We start from the raw sequence: 9,142 nt of genomic DNA on the forward strand, positions 1-9,142 counted from the left end.
CCCTTCCAGCACTGCCGGTCTGAGCTCCGTAAGGACCTTCCAGCCCAGCCGAGCTGTGGTCCCGTGGTTCTGTGATCTTTGAGGACCTTCCAGCCCAGCCGAGCTGTGGTCCCGTGGTTCTGTGATCTTTAAGGACCTTCCAGCCCAGCCGAGCTGTGGTCCCGTGGTTCTGTGATCTTTGAGGACCTTCCAGCCCATCCTATCACCCCATCCAAACAGATGTGTTGGCAGCAGGGCTGGCTGTGAGGATCCCCAGAGCTCCCTTCCCACCCCTGCAGTTCTGTGATTAATGCCCAGGCCCAACGCAGCTGTGATCACAGGGAGGAGGGGGCTCCCGCTGTGGCCGTAGGGCTGTTCTTTGGGGCCTGGCTGTTATTTGTAATGCAAGGTGAGCCACGTGTGCTGTGTGAGGGCTGAATCTGCTTCAGCTGCGTGCAAAGCGTGGTTGGCAGTTCGTCCACAGCGGTGCTGGGGCTCTGGGAAGGGGATTTCAGGCCCGAAAGAGGAAGCAGCCTCCCCCAGAGGGATCGTTTGTTGCTGCTTTGGTGCAGAGTGCTGCTGTGAGCTGAGCGGATCCCGGCACCTCGTGCCTCAGTTTCCCCAGCCCTTCAGCTCGCTGGCACCGCGGGGAGCTGCTCTGCCTCTCTCCAAACCCTCCCAAAGGCACAGTGAGATGCGGAGGGCCATCAGCACTGAGCAAAACAAAAAGTACCGCGGCGTAATAGAGACCAGATGTCTTGGTGAGACTTCATCCCGCGCTCCTGGTGCTTTGCCAGGGCCAATATTTCTTATTCAAGTCAGGCAGGAGAGAGACTTGGCTTTCCTGTGCAGGCACAGCTCCGCTCCAGCCGAGCTCCCTTTGCTTTCGTCCCTTCTCGAAGGAGCTGCGCTGACGCCGCTGCCTTGTCTGCTTCTGTGCTCATAGGAGCTTCCTTTTATTTTGTGTTTAATCACTGACTTCAGCACAGTTCCACCAGAGAGAAACTTGGCCTGCTGCGGCTGTGGGTGGAGGATGAGCCGCAGAACTGGGCTCAGCCTGTTCTCCGGGCTGCGTCGCTTTGTTGTGCGGAGCCGATGGGGCTTTTCCTCCCTGGTGAGACCTATTTGGAACGGGGGAGATCGGGGAGGGATGCAGCGCATTGGAACACGTTGAGCAAACGGTGACTTGAGCCCCAGAAAAATGCAGAGAGGTGAATTCCCTCCGTGGGGATTTTGGGACACGTGTCTGTGATGGAGCTGGGATGGTGCGGCTGGGGAGGCCGAGGAGCGAACCCGAAGCACAGAGCACTGATTGCAAAGCACAGAGGTAACCCTGCAGCCCTGGGTGGATTTGTTGGCTGTGTGCAGTTCTTTAATCCAAGTTTAACCCAACTCAGCATTTGCAGATCTCTGCACAGCTGCGTCTCCTTGGGCGCAAGGCTGCGTGCGCGGCGCGGGAGCAAACCTTGTGCTCATGGTTGATGTGGGAAAGGATTTGGGAACTGGGGCCGTGCTTGTAGTGACTGTGTTTTGAAATGTGATCACCTGGAAATGGTGGAGAGAAGTGGTGTCAGTGGGCTTCAGTGCTTTTAATCAGGTCCTGCCTTCACCATGAGTGCTGGGCGGATTGAGTTCCCGGCACTGCTGCACAAACAGTGCCCAGGAGCAGCGTGGGGACTCCTGCACAGTGGGGCTGTCTGACTGCAAACAGTGACAGTGCTGATAGTTTCACTCCAGGTGTGGCTGCTTGTGTGCCCCTGGTCCCTCTCTGCGGGGCAGGAGCCCCCCCAGGAGCCCACCTGGGAGCACAGCGGTTGCTGTGCTGAGCTCTGACCCCAAGGACGGGTTGCTTTGGGTCACCCCAAGAGCACAGCTCTCCTGGGACTCATTTCTTCCCTGCTCTGTCCTTTTCCAAAGGAGGTTTCTCAGATCCTGCCTGCACTGTGCTGTAGGTTCTCCCTTTTGCCTGAGTGGTGCTAATTTAAAAATTGGATTGTTTGGGTTTTCACAGCCTCACCAAGAAGGAAAAACAACTTCCTTGTGCTCACCGGGTCTTTAGGATCTAATGACCACAACTATTCGAGGCATGCGGGATTTGGACCGCAGGGAATGGCAGGCACAGAGGAAAATGTGGTGTCGTGCTGCCGTGAAAGATGCCATTCATATCGATTCCGACTGCTGAACTTTGGTCGGGTTCCTTTACCCTGCTGCTGTGCTCTGGGGACAGGAGGAGGAAGTTGGCACGCACCCCGGGACGGGGCTGGTCTGTTGGTGGGGCCGGTGCTGTGCTGTCATTAGCCTAACCCTAACCCCAACCCATCATCCTGGTGCCTTGTGAGCCCGGTGGGAAGCGCCGTAAAGCATCGCCGGTGCTCCCGGTTCAGGCATTGGGTGATGGCATGGGAAATGGTGACGTGCTGCAGGAGGGGAACCGAGGGCAGGATTCTCCCACTGCCTTGGGGTGAAGGAGCAGATGGGACAGCAGAGGGAATGGGGTTGGGACAGAGCTGTTGGGAACGGCGTCGCAGTGCCGGATCACTGCTGGATCTCTGCAGGGCGTCCCTGTGCTCCTCCTCGAGGGCTTATGCTGCTCAGCTGTAATCGCCTGCAGAAGTAATCAGATAACACAAGGTCATTTCCTTAGGGGGGAATTACCTCGTTGCAGGAACCTCCTGGTGCGATTTCTGGAGCACAGTTCGGGCCGAGGGTCGCACGGAGGCAGCAAATATTTCATTGAACAACTCTTCCAAAGGCCCTCATTTTTCCCACTGTGCTGAATGGGGAAAGCAGGAGGGAATCATGAATCTGCTCGCAGTGCTCCGTGCTGGTGGGAGGCATCGTGCTCTCCTGCAGGCTGTGAGCTGTGGGGATGTTATGGCAGTGTTAGCAGGCTGCTTCTCTTGGCATTGCCATCATTCTGGCTGGTTATCTGCAGGGATGCCCTGCTGCTCTTCTTATCAAGATGGGAAACCAGAAAGTGTGCTCAGTCCCTCATTTATCTCGCTTTTAAATCATCTTTAAGCGCTAATCGTTGGCGAGGATGTGTCATCTAGGCATTAGTGCCTGGACTTTGAGAGCAGGGACCTTGCAGCAATAAAACCCTTGCTGCTCTGGCAGTGCAGGTTGGGGCACTTGGGAGCTTTTCCCTTTGGTGTTGGTCCTGCTGGAAGCTGAAGGGCAGCAGTGGAGCAGGATGAGCGGGACGGCCTCCAGCACTGCAGGGTTCCTTCACCACTGCCTGTCGAGCACCCTGGTTCTTCCTTTCCCCTTCTCTTTCTCTTTTTGGCTTGCTCGGGTTTTTGTATTGTCATGGTAACAGAGATTTGGTGTCGTGGCTCAGAGATGCTCACAGCTCTCTCCAGCCTGGGTGGGCACCAGGAAGACCTTCAGAGCCCCACTGACCGCCTCCATGGGCACGTCCTGCCCTGACGGAGGCTGTCGGTTTGCCCCAGTGCTCCTCTCAGCTCTTTGCACACCCTGGACAGGATTCCTACTTTCCCACCTTCACCCCGGGAGCTCCGTCCTGCGCAGTGGAAGCTGCATCCCTAACCACGTTTTTTCGTCTCTTTTCCTTATTTTTTCCAGCTCTGAAAGGTGCAGGTCCACCACTGCTATGGGAGACTCCATCGCAGACCCAGCGCGAGGGAGCGGCGTGGAGCCCGGCTGCGTGCCGCAGGGCAACGGGGCGGCACTCAGCGTCATCACCGAGGGCGTCGGGGAGCTGGCAGTCATCGACCCCGAGGTGGCCAAGAAGGCCTGCGAGGAGGTCCTGGAGAAGGTCAAGCTGATGCACGGCGTCTCCTCGGACAGCTCGACCAACGCAGGCGATGGAGGCGAGGCGGAGCGCGGCCTGCGGGCTGCTGGGGATTTGGCCAACGGGGAGCTGGTGGAGGGCTGTGAGATCCGCTGCTTGGACAATCTGCCCAGCACGGCCTCCAGGATCCAGGAGGAGGAGGATGAGACCGCAGCCAACACGGTGAGGACGGCCCGGAAGCGGCAGAAGAACAACTCGGCGAAGCAGTCCTGGCTCCTGCGGCTCTTTGAATCCAAACTCTTTGATATCTCCATGGCCATTTCATACCTGTACAATTCAAAGGAACCCGGCGTGCAGGCTTACATTGGGAATAGGTTGTTCTGCTTTAGGAACGAGGACGTGGACTTCTACCTGCCGCAGCTGCTCAATATGTACATTCACATGGACGAGGATGTGGGGGACGCCATCAAGCCCTACATCGTGCACCGCTGCCGGCAGAGCATCAACTTCTCCCTGCAGTGTGCGCTGCTGCTGGGCGCCTACTCGTCCGACATGCACATCTCCACCCAGCGGCACTCCCGAGGGACCAAGCTGCGGAAGCTCATCCTCTCGGACGAGTTGAAGCCAGCTCACAAGAAGAGGGAGCTGCCTTCGCTGAGCCCGGCGCCCGACATGGGGCTGTCCCCTTCCAAAAGGACTCACCAGAGGTCCAAGTCGGACGCCACGGTGACCATCAGCCTGAGCAGCAATCTGAAGCGCACAGCCAGCAATCCCAAAGTGGAGAGCGAGGAGGAGGTAATGTTGGGGCTCCCCAGAACTCAGCCTGGGAAGGGATGCCCATAGGGACGTGCTTGAGCCGTCGGTCCTCATCCCACAGCTCCTCTGCTGCAGGATTTTGGTCCTGCTTGCTGCGATGGAGTTGTGATTCCTCTGTTAATATTCATGTGAAGGAGAGTCCGGCTCTGGCGACAGCAGGGGTCTGGGGGCCCAGCTGGGTCGGTTTGGGCTCCCTGCAGCCCCTCAGCCCCAAATGCTTCACCTCCCCAGCCCTGCAGCTCACCAGGCTCGTCCCTGCCCTGCTGAGCTCCCTGTGGGGTTCATCAGGGCGGGATGTGCAGGCAGAGTTCCTGTTAAATTTCATTTCCATGGGTTGAGAAGACACTGCTGTATCTGGAGGCGCTTTGTGGGTGTGGGAGTGCCGCTCCTCTGCGTTCGTTTGAGGAAGCAGAGGCTCCAAAGGGGGGATTTTCCTGGTGCGACGGGAAGGGAGGATGTGTGATGGCTTCTCAGATAAGGCAGAGAGCTGGATGAGGAGAGTGAGCTGCTTCCTACGCTGCTGAGCTCCCACTCCACTCAGCAGCCAAGCTGATGTCTCTGTTGTGCGATCTGATTGCTGTTGGAAATCTGATTTCCTCCTTGTTGCAGCCTGTTGGGGTTTGGCAATGCTGGACAAACTCTGGGCAGCTGCGGGCTGTGAGCTCTCTGCTGATGGACGGGCCGTGGTGGTTGCCCCGTTCAGAACAGGCTGGTGATGGCTGGGGGGGCTCACTCGGCTTTTCCCCATCCGTGGGGCACACAGACCCCATCCCAGGCTGCCCCTTCCTGGGCTGGTCGTGCTGGCAGCCGCCCTCCCTGTCTGAACACAGGGACCTTGTGGTGCTTGTGCAACAGTGGAGGATTTCTTGGCTTCCCTGCCTCGCCTGAGATTCCCTCTGTTGTCAGTCGCTGCAGGGGCCACGTGCTCTCATTGCCTGCATGAAACTCAGCGTTGGTGTGTTTGGAAATGGATATGAAGGTTACAGGGCTGCAAAGCTTCGGTCAGCAGGGCTGGAGGTGCTCTGTCTGATTGACCCCTGCCTGAAACCCCCCCAGCTCCGGGGCACGAGGCTTTTGGGGCTGGCTGAGCTAATTAATCATCCCCATCTTTCACCCTCGTGGTTGTAAAGCAGTGGCTGTGGAAAGCAGGACGTGCCGAGGTCCCGTGCTCACACCGACTGCAGCTGCCTGACTAATGGGAACCGAAGCTTTACATAAATGATAGATGAAAGCAGCACTGAGAATAGTTTCTCTTGGCAGCATTGCTTTGAAACACGTTTCGATCTCGCGGCCACACAGGCTGTTTAAATGCTGTGCAGCAGTGGGGATGTCGGAGCTTCCCTGATCTCTGAACGTCCCTGAGTGACTTTGTGGTGTTGAGCAGTGCTGCTTTGTGTGCTGCCATCCCACCGGGTCAGCCTGCTGCTGGGGCTGCGCTCCGGGCAGGACCTGTCCGTGTGTGTATCTCGGGGCTGATCCTTGGTGTGAATTCCAGCAAATCTGGGGTTGCTTCCACCTGCAAGGCGGTTTCCCTCAGTCCAGAGCACCAGCAGGCAGGGTCACAGCAGGACCAGCACTTCATTCTTCTCCATCTTCTCTCAGACTTGGGATTTTTGGAACTGAGGGATCTTTAAGAGCAGCCAGATTCAGCCCAGCCAGGGGAAGGAGGTCACAAAGGGAAGCAATACAGGAGGAGGGGAAGGATCAGGGATGGGGAAGAGGTTCTACAAAGGCTGGGGGGATGCCGTGGGCTGGCTGTACACCACCTCGAGGCCTCCCTCAACCTCCTCTCCTCTGAGCCAAACGAACCACAGCTCCTCAGCCACACTTGATACCCTCAGACCCTGCTGTGACTGCGTGCAGTCCCTCATCTCCCATCAATATTCCACCTCTTCTGTCTCCCATTTCACACCTCTGGGTCTGCGTGGCTCCGTGGTGCAGCCTCTGGGATCCGCTCTTCCTTTCCCCACGGCTGCTCACAGCTGCAGCAGTTTGTTTCTAACAAACAGTTCCCTCTGCTGAGGTCTCTGTGTTCACTTCACACTGCATAACCACAGCAGCAGGAGAGGTTTTGTGACACGTTTGTGCTGTGGGTTCTCAGTCCCCACCAGCTCCCATCTGCAGCACCATTTCGTGCTCTGGTTCTGATGCTGCGAATTTATTTTCCTTTGCTACTTTTCAATTAACACAAAGGTAGAGGAGGCAGAGGCCGTCAGTGGGGACCTCAGAGAACGTCCCCGATTAGATGGGACCCACAGGGACCACCGAGCCCACCCTGCCCTGCGCAGGACCCCCAAACCCCACGTCTGAGATCAGTGTCCAAATGCTTCAGTGCTGATTTCTCCACTGGGGAACCTGAGATCCAAAGGGAGATCAGTTGCCGTAACCTGAGCTGAGTTAATGAACAGAGGAGTGCTGGTAAGAGCTGGGTGGTAGAAAACGGGACGGGATGCTGCATGCAGGGGTTGTGGGGATGCATTGGGGTGGATGCAGCTCCCACAGCCCAGAGCCGCAGTGCCTGCAGGTTGGGCACGGCCGTGTGAACGGCGCTTGGCTCAACCGGTTCCACAAGGCAAGCAGAGGGGGAAAAACCTTCATTAGGAAGCTGCTAATTGAATAACCGGTTAAGAATCTGGGTTGGCTGCAGGAGGGAGCTCCTCCGGTGCCAGCTGGGCTGGGGCTGCTGCAGGTCGCTGTGCTGGAGGTGGAGCAGAGCTTTCACGCGGCTCTGGGGCTGAGCGTGGGTTTGTGGGACTTTTTTTGTTTGTTTTTTTTTTGTTGTTTAGCAGCCACATCAGCAGCCAAGGTTTGTATGCAAAGCTGTCTGCAAAGCTGTCTGCGTCGGCATTTCTGCTCTGATTGGCCATCAGCTCTGAATGGGAAGCGTCGCTCAGAGGCTGAGTTCTCTCCCTTTGCTCCTCCCTGCCCACGGATCCCCTTTGATCGCCTCTCTGGCACCACTCAGGGTGTGGATTTGGCCTTGAACCTCTGGAGCTGCACCGTGGGCGGTGCTGCTGGAGGTGCCCTCTCTGGTAGAGCTCCTTTCCCAGCAGAGCTCATCTGCTTCCCCACTGCTTCCCTCTGGGGCTGGGAACCTGCAGAAGGGTTAAGACTGCAGTGCCACCAGCGTTACTGCTGATCCCATGACGGTTCAGAGCTTGGGGGCTTGGCTTCTTTTCTTGGTCATCTTTTCTGCACCATCCTTTGGCTTTGGGATGTCGGTCCCGTGGCCGTGGTGACAGCTGTAGGGGCTGTGATCCAACTTTGGCTGTCCTGCTTGTTTGCCTTGGAGGTGAAACCCGCAGTGCTCAGCCTGGTGGGACGCTGGGCTCTCCTGAGCTTTCTTTCACTTTCATTTTTTTAAGACACAAACCGTTGCCATCCGTGGCAACCAGGAAGGTTTGTTGCTTGGTTTCTCCATCGGTACGAAGGTCCTCTGCGGGGGGTTGTGGAAGTGAAGGTGTTATTGAGGGCTGAGGTGCACTGAGCTCTGTTTTCAAACACTTTTTGTGCTCCGTGTCCCAAATTCATGCTGGGAGCCAATTCATGCTCAGTGCCTCCAAACCTCCGACAGGAGGCTCCTGGCCATCCCTACCATGCAGGTTGTGTTTTCAGTGCTCCATCTGCCAACAAATTCTGACGTTCTTCCCCTCAATGAGCCTTGCTGGGGCTCAGCACCGTTGTAGGGTTGTTATGCAGTCACAAGGAAGCTATTAATTTCAACACTGTTATTGCTCACGGTGAGATTAAGCCTGATGGAATTAGCATATCCCTGTAATTAATGCGCTCAGAACGATCTGTTTGTTTCTTTTTGGGAGGAGAACAGTAAAACCCATCACTGAGAGTGGACTCGGGGGAGAAGCGCCGTCATCACCTCTTCTTGATGAAATTAATGGATGTGGGGCAGAGTGGGGGGAGCAGAGGGTGGAGGAGAGCTTGAAAGGATGAGGAAGGGGAAACTGTGTTGGTTTTTCTGTTGGTTTATGTTGGTTTTCCTGTTGGTTTGTGTTGGTTTTTCTGGACGCCAGCCCTGGGGTTTGGAGCCCAGAGTGGAAGGCAGCAGTGATGCAATGGGGGGCAAAGCAAAACGAAAGAAATGCAAAGTGATGGTGATGAACCTGGAGCTAAACTACTGCTTTTTCTCCTCCTCCCCCTCCTTCCTCTCTCTGACCGCGCTGCCACCACCCAAAAACGGCCACCAAAACCCCTTCCATCCATTTCCCAGGAGCTCTCCTCGAGTACGGAAAGCCTTGATAACTCATTCTGTTCCGTAAGTGGTTTTGTTCTGCTCCTGGGCCCTCCGTCCTACAGCAGCATTTCCTCTGCCCCCCCCACTCCGCCTCCAAACCCCACGTAACTGCTGACCCCAACGTCACACCGAAGGCTTTCTGCCCATTTGGGGATCAAACAAACCCAGACCTGGGGGTTGGACCTGGCAGCTCGTCACCAAACAAAGTGGGCACAACTTTGGAGCTGGGGGTTCCGTCCTGCTGAGCTGTGAGTTCTGCCCCCCATGCGCTGCCCTTTGTGTCGCAGCGTTAGCAGACAAAGAGGAAATGCTGTTTTCCTTGAATTTGTCCTTTTTCCAAAAAA

General features: G+C 56.5%; 1 protein-coding gene across 2 annotated transcripts in view; it reads left to right on the forward strand.

Annotated features, from left to right (window-relative positions):
• Window positions 1-3,550: 3,550 nt before the first annotated feature.
• PI4KB (phosphatidylinositol 4-kinase beta) overlaps window positions 3,551-9,142 on the forward strand; it is a 12,899-nt gene continuing 7,307 nt past the window's right edge. The window contains exons 1-2 of one of the 2 annotated variants that reach the window (XM_010723975.2): window positions 3,551-4,528; window positions 8,775-8,819. In XM_010723975.2, coding sequence (XP_010722277.1) covers window positions 3,593-4,528; window positions 8,775-8,819 — 981 coding nt within the window. In that variant the 5' untranslated portion in view covers window positions 3,551-3,592. The remainder of the gene's footprint in view (window positions 4,529-8,774; window positions 8,820-9,142) is intronic. The other variant, XM_010723976.3, reaches the window with a different exon arrangement.

Source organism: Meleagris gallopavo, chromosome 27 (genome assembly GCF_000146605.3).
Source record: "Meleagris gallopavo isolate NT-WF06-2002-E0010 breed Aviagen turkey brand Nicholas breeding stock chromosome 27, Turkey_5.1, whole genome shotgun sequence".
Taxonomy (NCBI): domain Eukaryota; kingdom Metazoa; phylum Chordata; class Aves; order Galliformes; family Phasianidae; genus Meleagris; species Meleagris gallopavo.